This window comes from Scophthalmus maximus, chromosome 4 (genome assembly GCF_022379125.1).
Source record: "Scophthalmus maximus strain ysfricsl-2021 chromosome 4, ASM2237912v1, whole genome shotgun sequence".
In the NCBI taxonomy this organism is placed as follows: domain Eukaryota; kingdom Metazoa; phylum Chordata; class Actinopteri; order Pleuronectiformes; family Scophthalmidae; genus Scophthalmus; species Scophthalmus maximus.
Genome location: NC_061518.1, coordinates 19,363,861 through 19,384,174, shown reverse-complemented (window position 1 = coordinate 19,384,174; position 20,314 = coordinate 19,363,861). Strand labels below are relative to the sequence as shown.

Genomic DNA, 20,314 nt, shown 5'->3' with positions numbered 1-20,314 from the left:
TATCATCCCTTCATCTCAAATCCTTTTGTCACATGTCCATATTTAGCCTCCTGTTCAAGGGCATCAAAACAATGCTTAATATAGCATCTCAAAGGGAGAGACAAAGAGGCATGATTTAAATCCAAAAGACAGAATATTCCCTGAATCCAACCTTCAAAGGAGTACTAAACTCACAATTGAGTTCTTAAAAATACATTTTCTAAAATATAAATGAACATGTCTCTTGTGATATCCAGCAAAGCCGACTGTTGCATAAACCCATTGTACTTATTTAATACAAATTAAATTAGGCTTATACAATATTTAATTGTATATGGGCAATCTACACTTCTGTTAGTGGCCAGATGAATATAGAGTTAAATAATCTGAGTACTTCTTGATCCTAAACAAAACCATACACGGATGACTCAGCTTATTCAGAGGCAGTGATTACAGCATTCCACTCGTAGCTGTCTTACCATTGGGTCTTGTGTTCATAGGGCTCACTCAGACAGGTTTAGGCCTGTGAACGCTGCCAACCATTTCAGCCTGTTCCGGGTGGAAGGAACGAGAAACAGAAAACCGGGCAGCTTTGACCGACCTCCTCTCTTTCTTGCACTCTATAGGACCGCACAACCTTGTAGAAATAGAAATTGAGAATCAATAAAGGTAGAACACGGAACAAAGAGGCCACAGTGATGCCATGCTTTGTAAATGGTGCACCCCCCCCCCCCCCCCCCCCTCCCTTTAAAACGTCTGCACTTCACCTTGCCATGTATCCTAGCAACAGCCATCTCTGCCTCCTTTCAGAGTGGCATTAATCACTGTGTTGAGAATGTGTGGGAGATATGTGCGGTGCGTTTAGGGCGCAGGATGCGTCCATTTCATTGTTTTGTATTTTTTTTATTTCCGTTGAACTTCATCTCTTAATATTGTTGGCATACCAATATAGCTTTGCAACAAATACAGCACATGAGCTAATGTCAGTGCATTGTTGGACTGATGTTTTGTGTGGCAAATAAATACAAGAAAATCTATAAAAGGCCTAATTTCCTTGGTTAGCATAAGGAGAGTCCATTGTTGTCACATTATGTTAAAGACTTTGAAATATATAATTAGAAAAATTGCAAGAGTTTAAACCATTACTGACATAACAAAGGCAACTACAGTACTTTCAGTATTTTATTGCAGCCCATGACGAATTGTGTCGGACATTTTTTAACAACATTTGAAGCTGCAGATGAAAAGATGATGATTCCACCCTGCACAATCAAAATGCACATTTCAGTCAACACATTTTAGTGCCCATCAAGCCAGAATAATATCTATCAGGACTGGATACTGAAACTTGAACAAACAAAGACTGGACGACTGAGCATCGCCGTCACACATGAAGGCATCTATGTTATATATATAGGTCATAATGATTCAAAGAACCCAAGTTATTCATTTTCACTAGTGTATGCAGAAAAATGATCAAATCCTTATTATGGGAATGTGTCATGTTTTGTGTCAGGGGGACAGGCTCCTTTCATTTCCACAACACCCTCTCGGACATCAACAGCACCCAATTAGACATGGCTCCCTTGTCGCTGCCACATCTTCCACTTTCGCTGATCTCTTTTTCTCCACTGTATATATGCCGGCTGCACTGCCATGTCCTCAACCCTGCTAGCATCTACAGCCCGCCACCCCCCACTCCTCGCCATTCCCATAGCCTCTGTCGTCTCACATACCAATAGTCTCCAACAACCCCCCCCCCCCCGACCAAATCCACCACCGTCCCCATTCCGCCCTCTGATAACTATTTAACACAAACACAGATGCAGTCAGGCGGATTACCCCATCCCCCCACGCTCTGCACCCCCACCCCATCCATCCGCACTTACCTCCACAGAGGATGGAGACTCGGATGCTGCCCTTGCCTCAGCTGCTCCCCCTCTTAAAGGGCACACCTGCCTCTCTCCCTCGGCGGCTGTTTTCCACTGAAACGATAGATGACAATACGCCCATTAAAATAAGATATTAAAGAAGCCAGAGGCACAATCCTCCAGTTCTATGGCGCCTGCCTCCCAGTGCTCGTGGTTGTGTGTCTGCGAGCAATCCAGCTGGTGTGTGTGAGTGTGTGTTTATCTATTGCAGATCTCGGCTCCTACTGCTGCTGTTATATTTTGCCTGACAACACTGCAGGGTCTGAGCATGCTCACTGAGACCAGCCAAGCCAGTCATGTGACCTGCAGCTGACTGCACTGCTGCTGAGAAATACGAGGGAAAATGGCTCTGCTCCTGCATATGCCTCTGTTTCTGTTTGTGTCTGTGTGTGTGAGAGAGAGAGAGAGGGAGTCTGGTTACATAAATCAGTGTCTATTAATGTGCAATCATGCTCTGAGGGCAGTTTCTGGTTGATATTTACAGTAAGTGCTTTCAAATGCTTTGTCTAAATTCTTTCCAAAAGAATGGCAGAGAAGGCACAAATATGCTGTGCACTCCATTTTGCTTTCATTTCATCTGCAGCGCATGGTGTATAAATGCAGCTAAGCACTCGACATTCAAAAAATAATAATATAAACAATTGATATAGTTATGTCTCAGTGGGATGTTTATAAACTACTCTAATAGAAGAAAAAAATCCTACCTACCTGCATCTATGATACACCATGTCATTGTGCGCATGCATGAAACAAGGGTCATTGGAAGATGAAGAAAACTATCCGTGGTTTTAAATATCACTAGAGGTTTCTGTTTTTCTTTTGTATGGTATGATCATAATCTAATCATTTAATCATCTTGTATTGTTTCAGCTCTTCTAAATATGTCTTTATAGAGTTAATGCTTGTTTCTCTACTTCTCCCCTCCTATATTCTTTTGGTCCTTATTAAGATATCATTGGTCGCAGTAGCTGGACTAGTGCAGTAATAACACATTCAGAAGAATTAGGGCGTCCTGTCGCCTCCTCTCTGAGATTTATCTGGAGGATATTGCCACAGTGTCTTACTGCACCTCGTGGCCCAGGGGTTAGCAGCCATTAATGCTGACTGACAGTCAGGGGCTTGGCATGTGAACAGTGCGACTGGACGGTAGATCTGTCCCTCATCTGAGCAGGTGTGTCCAGTGGCCTCAGGTATACTGTCGTGGAATAAATCCAGACAGAGGCTGGGCCAGTGAGACAGCAATATGGGCAATGGGAACAGCAGTGCTAATACCAACACGACTAACAGGTGAGAGCGACATGGGACTCTGCGTGGGGGGGTTGTGGACTTATTGTAGATAGGGACCTTGCTGTAGGCACCAGTGAGTCCACAAAACAAAATCGAGATTAACATTAGTGCATAGTTATATTACCCCAAGGAGTGTCTTTGCCAGATTAATTTGTCTAACCTCTACTGCTGAATCTGAATATTTAGATTTGAATGTCACTATGGTTGAGCGATGGTGGGTATTTGTGTATGTGTCAAGGGCTTCACCATTCTCCTTGGCAGAGCTGATTATCACAACAACAGAATTAATCATCCTGAGGAACATTGAAGCAGAGCTTTCCTGTGTCTACACTGGACAAACAGACGTTATACCGGTTGTCATTAATACAGCGCCCATCAAGAATGAATAGCAACAAATTTCCTCTACTAGCACAGTACTGCTAATGGTAGCTGTATTTGTAATTTGTGTAATGACGAGGTATTGATGTATCAATATTAGCAGTGTGCTTAAAAGGTCATTTTGTAATATGTCATTTTATCAGACTGCACCACGCCGCAGCACCCACACACACCCCACAAAACTCGCATTCCAAATCTCAAATGCACAATCACTTGTTAGAACAGCTGTAATGCATGTTCTTGTATAAAGGATTTGTTATTTCAGTGTTCTAATTTACCGTAGATTTTGTTTTTCTATTATTATTTTATTTATTTTATTACATTCTCCCCGCGTGCTGCTTCACTGCTGTCACATTTAAATGTACCCTATGGGCATCACTTAAGATAGATCTTAATTAAATAGGTCAAACTTACATATGGAATGCATGTTGAAAGAATATCCTTTCCCCCAAACTCCTTATACTTGAACAAAGTACATATGCACATCTGTGAAAAGCATCTGAAGGCTGCGAGATCTTTTTGTAATCACTAGATGGAAGTGTTGCTTCAAACACCGCAGTAGACAAGGTACCGGCAGCACGAGGAGGAGAAGGCTGGTGACTAAAGATTCATCGGTGAAGCTTCCATTGACCTGCTGCCAGCTGCTTATGAAACCAAACGGTGTTTGTGTGTAGTCGTTTCCAATTTTCAAGATTCAAGCAGACAGGCGAACAATGTTTATGGCAGACTACGTGACAGTTACCGTGAACCGCAACACGCCTGATGCTGCTGCCCCCCCAGTGGTTTGTTCAAGCTTGAGGATAATGGAGGCGACCGAACACTGTCAACATGGCAGACTAGTGATTCTGAACGCTTCGGGACATGTGACAACGACCAAACCTGAGTTTCTTTCAGGAAGCCACCGCACGACTTCCACGGTCACATGTCTGACTCCACTGATGCTCTCGAGCGCTCCTATTGGCTCCTCGACTTTGACCGAGCACGTCCAGCTGGTTTCCGCGTATCCTTCCGCGTCGTTTTCAGCTTTTTCCCCATTTCCCAAACTTTCCTCAAACGCAATACTGAAACACGTCATACTGTTTTAATAGTCAGCGCTTAGTACGATTAATATAAACGCCCCGAGGCGGTGTATTCTTTTCTCGTAAATCTATTTTGTGTGCCTCGGATGGATATGCCTCAGCATCACTAGAAAGTAGTTCCGCGGAGCGAGGGACTAGGAAGATCACCTTGAGCTGGTCCAACAGCCGGCGCACACATCGTTCCACTCGAGTGACACATCGAGCTCAGGTGAGTACAGTCACCGGGCGCTGCAGCAGCAGCTTTCAGCGTTTTATCTAACACGTGTGGGGCACTCGGGTTGTCACTTTACCGCCTCACATTACTTTTTGTAGCTACATCCTGCGAGTCGGTGAGTCGGAAACAGCGACTTGTTTCCACTCTTTACCTCTCAACTTTAATAGAGAGTATGTATATATATGTAAAAAAAAATTGCCGGAATACTTGGACGTCTGTCGTTTTTTTCAGTTTGAATCCTGTCTGTGCCGGCTGAGTGAGTGAGTGTGTGTTCAACAACGCTACGATGTGAAAATTCGTTTAAGTGATGGGTTAGACCCGGGGGAATGTGTCCGCTGAGTAACTTTCCTCTGACATTCACAGCCAGGACACGTCGGGTTTTTTTTAAAATGCAAAACACGGTTATTAACAGCGCGGATGTACGTGATGCACGAAGCGTTGTCTGTCGCGCAGTCGCTTCCTGTTGAGGGTGTGGAGACTCCGTGTCCTCGGCCTCCCATTGGTCAGTCACCGTGATGCCGCCCGGATCAGGAAAATGTGACGCAGGATGCGAACGTGATCTTTCGCGCATCGCCTGCGGTGTATTGATCATCACAGCCGTGTAAATATATCATAATGAAACACCGGTGCCATTAATCTAGCCGAAGTGTAAGTTTGGTTCTTTGTGAAACGGTGCGTTTTATCGTTATATGAATCATCATGATGCCAGTCTGAGTCATGGGATAAAGTCATCACGTTCCCTCCTCGATCGTCCTTGTGATATTTCCTCACATTCATTTCAAATAAACCCCAACCTCGTTCTTTGTGTTGTATGAAATGATCTTTTGATCCATTTGAAAAGTGCTGCTTTGCCCTGGCAGCTTCACTGCAGTGGCGTGCTGCAGTGGCACCACAGATGATATAGGCCTGGTTGACACTGGATATTCAAAAGACTCTGCCTGTCTAGGTCCTTCATTGCTATGGGCGTCAGTTGTCTTATGATCCTATTGTTATGTTCCTGTTCCTATGACAACTTAAAAGAAGATGTCAGGGTTTTTTGCATGTCAAATTTCAAACAAATTTACTGTGACATGGGTATATATGCACAGGACCTGCACCTTGTGAGAAATAAGTGTTTTGCGCATAACAAGATTCTGCAGAAAAACGCTGTCAATGCTGTGTCCTTCCTCTCTGTAAGCCGTGTTGACAAAATGGAGTCTTTCTCACAGGAGACCAGTCAGGTCTCAGTGTCAAGTGACCAGGAATTGGAGCAATGAGCTTAACGAAGGGAAGTGCTCAGTGTCTGCCCATTACAGGGCATTGACCAGGAGCAGAAACATTCAGAGGTTTTCTTCTTGTTGTTTACCTCAATTACCCGCTATATCCCAGTGAAATCCCGATTTGTTAACAAATTCCATTGCACCCATGAGTCTGTAAACTGCAAGTCCGGACTCTTGTGGAACTGGACTCTGCTGGTGAAATAACACCATAATACAGCCATTTGCAAGGATGACAGGGATTTCCATCAGCTGTTTAATTTAATTGATGACTAAACTGTATTTCTGTACTTCCGTTTTTGCTGAAAGTGCCCTTCACCTGTTGTAGTTGTTGTCAAGCTAGTTTCAGTGTAGTCAAGCCAGTGGTTAGTGCAACCGATTATGCATTTTGCAGCTGGCACTGCTCCCATGCAGTCTCTTCCCAGTGTGGCTGCTTTTTTGATGACTAATGCTACGTAGGGCAATTGGTTGGAACCCCACCACCGCAGACACACATGACTGAAGTGACCTAACTCCCTGCACTCAATGCGATGCAAAGAGATGAAGTAAAGATGCATCCTGCACCATTAATGAATTTAACCCCATTCAGTATGCAATCTAAGGTTTGTATTGGAGTCTACAGGCCTTGTTTACAGGCCTGCATAGTGCCTGTAGTACCACCGTGCGCTCTTGAGTATTAGATTTCCACAAACAGACTCTGCATGCTGCTGTGTGTTATTATTAGTCAAGACTCTGTTTTTAGGCTTGGAGCATTGTATGCCCTTGGCTGGTTGTAACATACGTGTGAGACTGCACTGGTGCGTGGTGGTGGAAGGCTCATGTATGTCCGTTGTATCAGGTCATGGCGAGTGTCTGCACACAGCAGGCAACCTCCCATTTCTTTATCCTCGTTGAAGGGATTTACTCTCGAGCTCCTGGAAGTGTCGAATGTGCGCATGCGCACTGCCGCGGCTGGTTCTGCTTGGACTGCTGTTGCAGGGAGTAGTGCGAGTTACAACACACTGGGGTTGTTGTGGAGGTCATTGGTGATAACGTGCCTGTTTGTCCCCAGAAGGAAAAGGAAGATCTACTGGTATGTAATGCAACCTGGAATTGATGCCTTGGTTGAGTGAGTGTGGCTGGTAAAAGCCCCCTGTCTCTGTGAGCCTTGGATAAGCCCAGTGTTATGTCACATCTATTGCTGATGATAATAAATGTAATGCCACCCTGACAATGCTACTGTTGCTGCGTATGATTGCACAGGCATGATGTTTCATAGAGATAGTGACTGGTAGTGTGTTCAAATAAGAGAGTAAGTTACAAAGGTAGAAGTGTTGGAAAGGGATTGGAGGGGATTATTAGCTCTAAAGTTAGCCCTTTATCTGCATCTGTGTCAGGGTTACTATGGCTGCTGTTGCTCCTGTGACGGCTGCTCACTGGCTGTCTGGGGGTCAGACACGCGATCCGTGTCTGTCAGTGAGCTGTTCTGGTCAATGATGATATTTTGTCTTTCCATAACAACCCAGGAGTTGGCAGAATGGATCAGAGAGGCCAAGACTTTATTGCACTTAGTAAAGGATAGTCTGCCTGATTGTCTGATGTTTCTTTAGCCTGTGATGTTCCATCTAATAGCTCCAAAATTATCCCCTCACTTGAGGTTTGAAGCAGTATTTGAGTTAGAAAAAATTACATTGCAAATAAATTGTTAAAAAATACAATCGATTACTTAATATTTGGTGAATGATCATCTTAAAAACAGGATGGCACATGACAGGTAGTAATCACTCAGTAAGCCTGACTGGAAATGCATGGGACATTATGATTCAAATTGAAAAGGGGTTAAAAAGAAAAAAATTGGTTTAGCAGAGGGTTGGTGTGTGTGGACGATATTGGACATTAAACGTAAGAACCTTAGGTTGCGTCCTCTTCCTCATCACTCGTAACCATTTTGTAGCAATTGCAATCAAAGGCAGCCAGGTTAAGTGGCTGCATTTTTTTGGGGGGGGGGGGCGCATAACTGATCTGTTGTCCATGTGTGTGCTCTAGGGGAAAAATTACTTGTAAAGAAAGCTGCCGGAAACCTAATCGTTGCCATTCTCTCGAGGCAAACGTGCATCCCCTTTCAGTTTTGCAATTGCAACTGTCACTATTGCAAAGTCTTCAGCATTACATCAAACTGTAAAATTTGTAATATCCATATCGTACTCCAATAGAAGACCAGTTCTTTTTTCTAAATGCCAACGTTTTACATGCCTAGATATTTCTTTATATATATTTTACTGTTAAATTAATGTAACCCCCCTCAGTGTGATAGATCTTGTAATGGTCCACTCTAGTCTTCTTATATTTATATGAATATTTTGGGAATAAATGCTAATGCAGTATGGCCTTTTTAAATTGAATTCCGTTTCTTTAAAGAATGCCCTTATAATCATGAAAAATAACAAAAATGGAATTTACGTGCACGAACACACACACAATGCTACAGTAACTGGCATTATTTCCAGTCCCCCCCCCTTTGCTGTCTAACCCTGTGGTTCAGCCCACAGCCTCTAGCCTTCTCACGGTTGTGTGTTGCATTGATGGGGATGTGACCGTGCTCACGTACAGCACTGGCCTGGCAGTGGTCTGCCCTATTGACTCGTGTTATGTCATCAGTCTGTGGCTGCCGTCGGAGGAGCCTGCTGGCCTAGCTGTGCCTGGAATCTCCCCACCACTTGTAATTGGGATGTGATGAGGAAGAGGGTGCAACAGATTTTCCTTAAAGTGACTAAATGTGGTTGGCCCCTATAAATGTGTCCTCAGTTGCAGTTGCCCCACCCACAGTTTCAGCAATCACACATTTGCCAACCCTTTTCAGCCTTTGCAGTCTGTTCTGCTCTGGAGGAAGTATCTACTTTGTAATAGTAATACGGAACCATCTTTTGTTCCGTCAGTGGCTGGCATGGAGGAAACCTTTCGCAAATAGTTACTAATTTATGGCAACTTGTATTATATGTCCAATACTCAGCATTTATAAGCATTGTTTTCACTAGGACCTCTGGGATTTGAAAGGAAAGGGGGGTTGTTGTCTCATAGAGACATGTTGCTCCTTCAAAGAAGGAACCAGGGGGAGTGTTTTTTTTATTCAAGTCCACTTCAATGTACAATTTAAACAGAGGAAACCGTTTCTCTCCACTGGCTGGTTTGGACTGAGTTTTCTATAAACTACATGTACATCTCTTGTACTTAGCCTTTATCTTGTTTTGCTTTATGTTATGGATGTAATCTGTGTTTATCTTGCTTCGTGTAACCTCATTATTCTGACTTTATCAGTGGTTTTCTGTTACAAACCACTTTCTCATCATGTTTAGAATACTGTAATTTACTATACTCTGCGTACCATTCTTATACCATTGCCTTTTAGGAAAGAAAATTCTAAATTATGGATTGTGTGCACAGCCAACCCCGCATGGGTACGGTTGTGTGATCAGTGTATTTCAATAAAAACGAATGTAGCTGCATACCTGCTTTTCTTGCTCCCAGTTTCAGTCAAGATTTTAAATTGTGGCTCTCATTTTTTTCCTTGACAATCCTACAAATCTGTTGGCTGTTCATTTGAGCATATCCATCTCAGTCTGTGATGTAGTTATGTAACCACCAGAGCCGTAGCAGAAGCTGCATTCCTCATCGTGCTTCACCCTTCTTAAATACTCTATTGGTTTGTTGAAACATGCCTTGATGACATGCCCATACATTGCCTCTGATAATTATTTCATTGTTAGACCGATGGAGAATAGGAAGTGTCTCAGACAAGTCATACATCCATGCACTGTGTGCACATGACAGCACTGAGCCATTTATTAGTGCAGATGATGCTGCCATGTTCTGTACCTGTATTGTATTGTATTATAATAATATATTATAATATTTATTTATTTATTTATTTTCTGACTAGATTGAAGTCATTATAAACTTGTGGCAATTGTAGCCCTGTAGACAAGCTTTGAGATGTGTTGCCATGGGTGACTCAGTGAGCATTGGGTGGGGGGAACATAATGTACAATATAGTGTAGCAGGTCAATATGGTATAGACTCTGCTCAGTAGAGAGTATGCCATGCTCAAGTATTAGCCTAAGCTAGTTACTATGTGTAACTGAATGTCTGACAGCAACCTGAGAGTGTTTTTGTCATTTGTCTAAAGGTGTTTGTCGTCACAGCTGGACTTTTTTAGTCCAGTTACAATCGCACCCTGCTTCATTTCCCCCATAAGCAGAGTAAATGTTCTTACATGGTTTGTACTAATGCATTTGGTGAACCAAGGTGAACACCCGCCAAGTATACAAACTCATCAACTGATTTGGACCAATGGACCAATGTCTCTCTAACCCTCACTCGTTCTGCCCTAGTAAGTTATTCATAATGCAAAGTTTAATCCGCCTTGTGGCCAAAGGCAATTCAGTTCTAACAGGTGTAATCTAACCATCACCTGATGCACATAACTTGCTATTGTCCAAAGGTCCCATTTTATTTAAAAAATCACTTTCAGTTTATAAGCTTGTAAAGTGGCTGTTAAATTTTGAAAAGAGTTGAGCTCACAGAAGGAAGCCATCAGTTGCCTTTTTACTGGGTCCTCTAAACTAACTTTATTTTTCTCCTTTTTGTTGTTGTTGCAGGACTTCTCCAGTTGCACCAGGGATCAATATGCCTCAGTCAAAGTCTTTAGACATGGGCTCCGCCTTCATCCAGACACAGCAGCTCAACGCTGCCACGGCCGACACCTTCCTGGAACACTTGTGCCTGCTGGACATCGACTCTGAGCCCACAACCGCACGCAACACGGGCATCATCTGCACCATTGGTTGGTCTACATTGTTGGTCCTCACCCTTGAAACATGCCGTCCATTGTGTGGTAACATTGCATTTCTCAGGAGACCACATTAATTTAAACGGTTTATTTAAATTCATACGTGTGAAGAAAAAAAAATATTTTTGACCTTTTTCTTCCCCATTTGAGACGGGTTATCATTAACCTGATTTTATAAACATAGAAATACAAACAACTTAATTCACATGAACATACAAGTGAGACTGCAATGTGACAAGCATGGAACTGAATAAAGAGTATCTCTGCACAGAAAATGAAACGCGATGCACTTCATGTAGATGATTTTCATTTTGGGGTTATAGCACAAGAAAATGTTCAGTTCTATTACCAGAAGAATTGAATAACACAAAGTTGACATCCTTTCCTTTCAATGACTGCCTGCAGGGCCAGCTTCTCGTTCTGTGGATACGCTGAAGGAGATGATCAAGTCTGGGATGAACATTGCTCGCATGAACTTCTCGCATGGCACACATGAGGTGGGTCTTTCCACAGCTCTCTTTATTGTGCGTCTGTGTTGGGCAGGTACAGTCAAACATCCAGACTGAGAAAAGTCACGGTTTAACTGTGCTGATAATTTGCATTTTACATGGTTCCGTGCTTTATCACAGAATTCCATTGGCTGATCTTTGTAGATGTGGCAATCTTTGCCTCGTCTTGTATACCTATTTTTTTTTTTTAAGATTTTCACACAGGCATGTTTTACTCTTTGCTCAACATTATTGTGGGCAAAGCAGACGATCAACAAAGCTGACAGTGAACAGGCACGTTATTCATTGTGAACTGCAATCAGCTTGGTCTGCCATCATGAATGGGAGAAAAATAGTCGTGATAACTTATTTAAGATTAGAGTTTGGGCCAGTTAACCAACATCTAATCACAAGTGATGCAGCCCAATCAAGTCTGTGTCACACAATATCACATGTCCTGTTTCATCTTAAAATAGAATCATACATTTTGTCCTCTTTCAGTACAAGACATCTGGAAGCCAGATATGTCCTAATATCTCTTCCGTACTCTTCTTTATAACTGAGTTCACTGATCAGACGAAACCTAATAATGCATGGCATTGACATTTTTAAAACTGATCCAATCACTGAGGTTGAACTGTCAAGGAATGTGATTAATTCTGTTTGAAATAGATAAACCCTAACCCTCAGTGAGAAGTTATCCATGGTTTGTTTGGGTGCAGGTGTTTGATCAAGGTCAAAGGTTATTCTAGTTTCAGAAAGGCACAAAAGAAACCAGAGCTGTGATGGCTTTGGGCACTATAAATATGTCACCTGTCACTTCCTGCCCTGCCTTTATCTCCACAGCATGCAGCATGCCTGGATTCTGGAAGTGTTTGTGAGTGTACACAGACAAACCCACTCCAAGGTCACTCCACAGTCAGCCAAAGTGGGAAGTGAAAAGTAGATTATGTTGCAAATCCAGGAAGTCCTATTTCTTAAACGAGTGTCAATAGTGATTGCAAGGAGAACTGAATCCATGTAACTGAACAGTAACAAGAGTTTCAGTTCATGTAGGGGATTAATTATAAACTCATGGGCATGAATAGAAAAAAATAAACAGCCACCTGCTCTAAATTTGTGGACATAAACATCTATCTTGCCTCCCTCCAATAAAAAATGCAGACATTTCAACTTTCTGAAGCTGGGTTTTCAAAATATAGTTTTTATATATCTTGTATCTTAGTGCTGGACAGTGTGGGACTTTTTCTTAATAGCAGCCTGTGCCAAGTGTTAGTTTATTTTCTTGGTGCAGATAATGAGACCATCCAGGTTTGTTTTTTTCCTCGTCTTAGCGAAGTAAGTGTCGAGTGGTTCAGGGCGTTGCCAACGCGAAAGGCAGCCAACATGATTACCTGCCACTTAAGTTATTACTGAAAGCTCTGGTTACCCCAGGTGGGCATCGTGAGCCATGTGCAGCAGACGGCTGTCTTCAAAGTCACAAACACTTCACTGTGTCCATTAGCCTGCACTAAAGGACAAAAATGGCTACATCATTATCATGATGGTACCAAATTTCTCTTAAGTGTCTTCCAACAAATCTCACTGCTTTTTAAAAAATGTTTAAGTTGTGGCCAAGTTTTCTCTTGACAACAGCATTTCCAGGGCAAAAGAGCACCGGTCTTCATTGTCTATATGATCTTTTATGTTTGTCTGACACTTTATATGCTATAAGCTACGTCAGACCATGAGGATGTTATATCATCATTATATACACTTGATGCAATAAACATTACAGTTCTTGCAGGTGGTGATTCAGGTCCATCTGAAGGATTCTAGGACAAGCCCAAGTATATTTTCCACGACATTCTGTACCAACACATTTAAACTCCTCATGATACTGAATGATATGGAATCCCTTAGGTCTTACTTGAGGACATTTCCAATGTCACTTAATTTGCAAGTCATTTTAACTTAAAGGCAGTGACCCTTAACATGTCAGTCAGGGCGATGGGAAGGAAGACATGACTCCTTGTGGTGCTGAAAGTATGACTCATGTTTATGACTGTGTGAGATGTCAGACACACCTTACGGTATATTCTGCTGAGTGAAATCTAGAAATTACTGGTTTAACTCTTACATCAGTTCTACTGGAACATGTCAGTTTCTTTTCATTCCCACTTCTGTGCGAGCAGTAAAAAGATTGCATAGAAACCAAGTTTACATGAAGGGGTCACAGGTTTTAACAAAGTCTGTGCCCGTGAGCAGGTAGTAAATCAATTTCTTGCTTAGTCTTTTTACACTGGAGATTTTTTTTAAATCCGTTATGATGCTCCATCTTTCTGCAGTACCACGCAGAGACCATCAAGAACGTGCGTGAGGCATGTGAGAGCTTCGAGCCTGGCAGCATCCAGTACAGGCCCATTGGCATCGCACTGGACACCAAGGGCCCAGAGATCAGGACTGGCCTCATCAAAGGAGTGAGTTTAGAATCACATGTTCACACTCTTAACACCGAGCCAGTACTCTTTGCAATGATTCAGCTATCTCACCATTTCTTTTCGACAATCAACCAGTAAGATAGTAAAACTATGTCTATTTGATGTGGAACAGAGTGGAACAGCTGAGGTGGAGCTGAAGAAGGGCAACATGATCAAGATTACTTTGGACGATGCCTTTCAAGAAAACTGCAGTGATGAGATCCTCTGGCTTGACTACAAGAATATTCCCAATGTGGTGGAAATTGGCAGCAAGATCTACATTGACGACGGACTCATGTCGCTGCAGGTTAAGGAGATTGGTGAGAGACACGCACAGTTAATAAGTTTAGGCCTCCTATAGAATCTCTCATGACCCTAAATGAAGGTCCTGAGCTCACCAATATGTCTTTATTTTCTCCTCCAGGCTCTGACTTCCTCATATGCGAGATTGAGAACGGTGGAACCCTGGGCAGTAAGAAGGGAGTGAACCTCCCGGGTGCTGCCGTCGACCTGCCTGCGGTTTCGGAGAAGGATGTCCAGGACCTGCAGTTCGGTGTGGAGCAGGGAGTCGACATGGTGTTTGCCTCCTTCATCCGCAAAGCAGCAGACGTGCACGCCGTCAGGGCTGTGCTCGGAGAGAAAGGAAAAGACATTAAGATCATAAGCAAGCTTGAGAACCACGAGGGTGTACGCAGGTGTGTATGTGGATGAAACGTTTTTGTTTTTTTTCCCCATGCGTGTGGTCCAGTAATTAAAATCTTTTGTGTTTGTCATATAATATTTGTGCTTTCAATTGCAGTTTTTTATCTTATTCTACTTCCATTTGTGAAAAATCGTGTAAATGCCCTTATAACTCTTAACGTTCCCACGATAAGCGACCGTTGTACTTAACCGGCTGTAATGTCATATCCGTTTTGCAGATTTGACGAGATCATGGAGGCCAGTGATGGCATCATGGTTGCCCGTGGTGACCTGGGTATTGAGATCCCCACAGAAAAGGTCTTCCTAGCCCAAAAGATGATGATCGGCCGCTGCAACAGAGCCGGCAAACCGATCACATGTGCCACTCAGGTCAGAAAAACGGCAAAGGACATCCTACATTTCTTAGGTTACATATTTAAAGTGAAGAAGAAGGGCTCAGTGTAATCTTGACAAAACACACTGTTGAGCATTTCTTCCTTTAGGACGACTCAAAGGGACGACTTAAAGGTTGTTGAGTTTTTTTTGTTATCTTCTGAAACCTCTCATGAACACCGTACAGATGTTGGAGAGCATGATCAAGAAACCCCGACCAACTCGTGCTGAGGGCAGCGACGTAGCCAACGCTGTGCTGGACGGAGCCGACTGCATCATGCTGAGCGGAGAGACCGCCAAGGGAGACTACCCCCTGGAGGCAGTGCGCACACAGCATATGGTGAGTTAATGTATATTGAATTTAACACTGAGGGGAAAAAAGAAACAGTGATGTGATTTTAATAAGAAAAATCTACTGATTGGAGAAATGATCCAAGTTTTCATTCCATTGCATTCATTTTTGAAATATTTAGGTCTTATAAATTTGATTTACAGGGGGGGGGGGAACTAGCATTTATAAGGACATGCTACCCTTTTCCTGGTTTATTTTATTTAAATTTTTTGGGGTTCTTCTGAACACATCTATTCCCTTTCAGTTGCCCAATGACGCAGCATCTTTTTTCCAATTGGACTGTCAGCCAGCTGATTAAAAGAAATCTGATCTGATCTCCAAGATAATTATATTAACACTGCCCAAAGTTGGTTCCACCCTCATTCATATGATCTTGGTTCCAGCTGTGTAGATGTGTACATCACTGGTCACCAGTCACCAAATTCCAAACCATAGATCAGTAAAAAGCATAACTTACCTTAATGGCATTATAGTCCAGCTGATCTGAAGTAAATGCCCGTCGCCTTCACCTTAACATTTCTTTGCTAACATTTCTTAACTTGCTTTATTATCCCCTCAGACGCATAACACATAACACAAGTCACCCTGACTACATACATCCACTTGTATTCTTGAGTAACAGTAAGACTGGGGAACAGGACCAGCAATCAGGGACAGAGAAGTAAAACACTTACTGAAGAGCAAAGAGCATCAACATTCTTGATGAATGTTTGCAGCATGAATTGCTAAATTATTATAGATTGGTGACGCAGCTAATGCTGCATGTCTTTCATCGTTCCGACCTTTCCTGGCTTTCCTGCACTGTCCTCGCCTGCCGTCTGCTGGTTGCACTGCTTTGCAGATGCAGGAATGACTCAGCAGCTTCTGCCTATGAGCTCGTCGCATGTGTTGCTTCACAACTCACAGGCACAGTCTCCTCTGACCAAAAGCCAAACGCTTATTGAGATGATGTGTATTTGAGTACAAAAGAATAGAAAGGAATCACTTGGCATTTTTTTTTCTTCAATCAAGCTTCGTCTTTTTTTAGTCATTTGCTTTTTCTAATGTCGTTCTAATACTTGTTAATTCCTCCTGCCTGTTTTTAACCCTCTCTTTACCCTTGCAGTGTGGCACTGGCATCCCAGCTCCCAGCTTGTCTTTAAACTTTCAGGGTTCTCACCTTAAGTATTTAATGAAACTCAAATCTGTGACATACAGCCCTCAGCTGGTAGGCGAACCGGCCATCGCTGTGCATCGGGTTGCATGATAGTATACCGCGTAGATATTTCTTTCATGAATGATGCAAGATCCTTTTTAAAAGGCTATTTCAGATGTACAGTTACCTCACCTCCACGTTGTAATTTTAATGTGGTGGTAAAACTTGTGCTGAGTCTCAAATGTTATACTCCAGTCAATAAACACATGAACGATGATCCAAATGTGACCATGATTGTCTGGAGCCATAATATCCACCGGCTACTTAAAATTTATATTACATATATTTAATTTTTTGCTGTCTTGTCTGTAGCCCATGTCATGCCACTTGGGAATAACATCGCCACCGGCGCAGACTACATGTCTTCTGACTTTTTTGTTTTTTTTTTACAAGTGTGAAAAAACTCACCCTTTGGTACTTCGCCAAGATGGCGACAGTTGAGGGTAAGAGGCGACCATCGCAAACGTAGTGTGAGGGCACCCTCCAGATACTCGCAGTGCGTGTTGCTATACACTTCTATGGACTCAAAATGGCAAGTGTGAGTTATGGAGTATGGGATCTGAGAGACAGCATTTGACTGGATATGTTTTAATGTTGATGTGTAACCCCCCCCCCCCCACAAACTAACTGCACAACTATTCTCTTCTGTTCCCTGTCCATCCTGTCCTTTTCTTCTGTCCCTTCTAATCACTCTCTCTCTAACATCGTCTTTCTCTGTGTTTCATGTCCCTGTCCATGTTCCTCACTATGCACCTTCGTGTGTATAATGGCGTGGGAATGCCTTTGCCCGATGCATTTTGCCCCGACGTGTGCCAGATCGCTCGTGAAGCAGAGGCAGCGATGTTCCACCGGCAGGTGTTCGAGGACCTGCGTAGGTCCACGCCGCACTGCAAAGACCCCGCCGAGGCGATTGCAATCGGCGCCGTCGAGGCCTCCTTTAAGAGCTTGGCCTCTGCGATGATTGTGCTCACGGGCTCTGGAAGGTAGGCAGGTCGTCTGATACTGGCAGGTCAGGGAGGACAACTGTTGTCAGTTTTCAAGGAGTCTGAGTGAGGGAGAGTAGGGCCAGACAGGGACTGACTGAGGTAGTACCTGGGTGAGCCTGGCAAATACCTGGGGCAGATAGAATGCTGGGAACAAATTTGAGCAAAATGCTGGGGTTAAAAGGTAAAACATACAAACATGAACCCAGTGATGTCACCATTACCTCCATGACTGTGGTTTTTGGGTCTCTCTCCTTTCGCTTCAGTGCGTTAAGGTACCAGTAGCCTATTGATTTGCCCAATTAAATCTAGCTCAGCATTTGCCAGCCACTCCCAGTGGTGTGAATGACTCAGCATGCTGCAGTGTTGGTGCGTGTGACAGAGTAACCCCCCTCCCCGCCACCCCCCCAAACCCTTCCTCCCTTCGGGCCTCAGATAGCACGAGAGGCAGAGGCAGCCACCTTCCACAGACAGCTGTTCGAGGAGCTGAGGAGACACTCCCAACTGACCAGAGACCCTTCAGAGGCTGTGGCTGTCGGAGCGGTCGAGTCTTCCATCAAGTGCTGCGCTAGTGCCATCATAGTTCTCACCAAGACTGGGAGGTAAGGAAGCGAAGGGGGAGAGGTGAAACGATTCTGGTGCCGAAGGTAAGATTCTGCTACACACATGCCAGTCTGTCCAGCATAGCTCCTGACTCTTCCTCAGGCACCTAATGTGCGCTTTCACTTCCCCTCTCTTTCAATTGTCTGTGTGTCTGTTGTGTGTCTGTTAAATAGAGTGGCTGGAAATAGTAACAGATTTCAAGAGTTAGTGGGGATTTGTCATTAGCCCAATCCTAATGTGTTTCTCTTAATGGCACATGATGTGGCTCTTTGAAATCATTTGAGTTCAGGAGGGTGCAAACGCTCAAAATGCTTCAAGAACGATGGGACACATGGAGTTAATTCACATGCATCAGGCAGTAAGGCTAAAAGGTTTTATCATACCTCAGGTTGATTTTCCAATTCTGTACATCTACAACTCTGAAAACCAAGACTAAACAGTTTTTGTCCACACCTGACGTAAGAATTCCAGCAAAATATCCTGAATGTGAATATGAATCTTTTGTGCTCAACTTTATGTATCTGTGCGCGTGCAGGTCCGCCCACCTGATCTCCAGGTACAGGCCTCGTGCCCCCATCCTTGCCGTGACCCGTAATGCCCAGACAGCCCGCCAAGCTCACCTGTACCGCGGCATCTTCCCTGTGCTCTACACCAAGCCTGCCCACGACGTGTGGGCAGAGGACGTGGACATGCGCGTCAACTTTGCCATGGATATGGGTAAGACTTGGTATCTTACATTTAAAAGTACGTCAAACAGTCGTTTCACATTGAAGAGGAGTAAGCTGGCTTGTAGTTATGCAGGGCCCAACTTATTACAATCCTGACATGAACAACAGCATGATCAGTGTTTCTGTGAACATCTGAAGCAAATGACGTGGCGTTAAACAGAATTTAATGTTTGGTTAAATGTGTTGTGTTTCATTTTATAGGTAAAGTCCGTGGCTTCTTCAAAGAGGGAGATGTTGTCATCGTCCTGACTGGCTGGCGTCCTGGCTCCGGTTACACCAACACCATGCGTGTGGTTCTGGTTCCCTGAACAGCCAAACCGGGCTGCTCCGCTTTCTCCCTTCACCTTCATCCATCTTTCATAGCTCCCCACAAGCTCACAGCCTTTCACATCCAACATCCAGGATCACAGATTCCACCCCTGGACAATGTAACATTTAGGCAATAATGGAAAAAAAATGAAAAAAACTAAAGTAGTGTATAGCCCTTCTGTATAATTCCACCTTATTTCCATTCCTTTCACACCGATTTTCTCTCAGTCCCACCAGTCTTCAGGGCCTCAGACGAATACACCCTAACAAGAAACTGCTGTATTTATTCATTGAAAACTCTTGTATTGTTTAAAGTAAAACCAGTCAGCGAGTTAATTCATCCTGGTTCGTGTCCATGCGCTTACTGGCTCATGTTTAGGTGGGGTAGTGGTGGGGCAGACTGATATTAACAGAGCGCCTTGATAATTCTAAACAGTTATTAATTACACTCCGCTTCCGCCTATACGAACAAACTTGTGGCTATCAAAAATAAAAGGGCTCCTCCTGCAGCGCAGCCTCAGCTCCACAGCCCCGCCCAAACGGATCCTTCTGTAGTGCCGTCTGTATGAAGTGTCCTCTCTTAAATGCCAGCTCTCTCTGTATTTAAGTGTCTGTGTAAGTGTTGCACTCCTGATCTACTCCAGACAATGTTACAATCTTTATATTATACTTGACTTTTGTGAATGGTGGTTTTTTGTTGTTGTGGGACATCCGATACTACGCATATTTTGTCTGACTTTAGAGAAATGTTAGTTTTGGATGTCCCGTACTGAGGCGTGTGAGCTAGTTACTGTATTTGTGTTATTAGCTGTATCATAAAGTCTTTACATTTTTCTTCACATCTGGATCATATTTAAGTTGGCACTTAAGAATCATATGGGTCATCAAAGTTGACTGAAATAAATGAGCACTTTTAGGGTTGTTTCACAGGAGACCGATGTAGGGATGAAGCCCGTCCCTCAGTCCCAGCGAGTGATGAGTAGAGTCCCCTTAGCTAGTCTTACCCCTTCTACATCAGTGACCTAGCCAACTTCATGTGTCTGACTCTGCTTTTGATTGTAATGCTAAAATTGTGAGAACTAACATAAACGTAAGGGGTATTATAATGTTAAGCTTGGGTACTGAGCTGTCCGACAAGACTGGAGTTCCATCAATAAAAAGAGATGATCACCTA

At 43.4% G+C, this 20,314-nt stretch overlaps 2 protein-coding genes across 6 annotated transcripts in view; one reads left to right on the top strand and one right to left on the bottom strand.

Annotated features, from left to right (window-relative positions):
* Positions 1 to 2,176, bottom strand: part of LOC118301865 (protein mono-ADP-ribosyltransferase PARP6) — a 19,763-nt gene extending 17,587 nt beyond the window's left edge. Inside the window, exons 1-2 of the mRNA XM_035627504.2 lie at positions 1,869 to 2,176; positions 459 to 616 (exon numbers count right to left, since the gene is read on the bottom strand). Coding sequence (XP_035483397.1) covers positions 459 to 461 — 3 coding nt within the window. The 5' untranslated portion in view covers positions 462 to 616; positions 1,869 to 2,176. The remainder of the gene's footprint in view (positions 1 to 458; positions 617 to 1,868) is intronic.
* The window catches only part of pkma (pyruvate kinase M1/2a), a 21,454-nt gene extending 1,140 nt beyond the window's left edge, over positions 1 to 20,314 (top strand). Inside the window, exons 1-11 of one of the 5 annotated variants that reach the window (XM_047331393.1) lie at positions 4,709 to 4,862; positions 10,759 to 10,943; positions 11,355 to 11,446; positions 13,765 to 13,896; positions 14,030 to 14,216; positions 14,321 to 14,591; positions 14,817 to 14,967; positions 15,158 to 15,310; positions 17,334 to 17,500; positions 18,639 to 18,820; positions 19,033 to 20,314. In XM_047331393.1, the coding sequence (XP_047187349.1) occupies positions 10,787 to 10,943; positions 11,355 to 11,446; positions 13,765 to 13,896; positions 14,030 to 14,216; positions 14,321 to 14,591; positions 14,817 to 14,967; positions 15,158 to 15,310; positions 17,334 to 17,500; positions 18,639 to 18,820; positions 19,033 to 19,139 (1,599 nt within the window). In that variant the 5' untranslated portion in view covers positions 4,709 to 4,862; positions 10,759 to 10,786 and the 3' untranslated portion in view covers positions 19,140 to 20,314. Of the gene's footprint in view, positions 1 to 4,708; positions 4,863 to 7,044; positions 7,197 to 10,758; positions 10,944 to 11,354; positions 11,447 to 13,764; positions 13,897 to 14,029; positions 14,217 to 14,320; positions 14,592 to 14,816; positions 14,968 to 15,157; positions 15,311 to 17,333; positions 17,501 to 17,935; positions 18,103 to 18,638; positions 18,821 to 19,032 lie in introns of those variants that run through there. The other 4 variants (XM_047331392.1, XM_047331391.1, XM_047331394.1 and 1 more) reach the window with 4 other exon arrangements.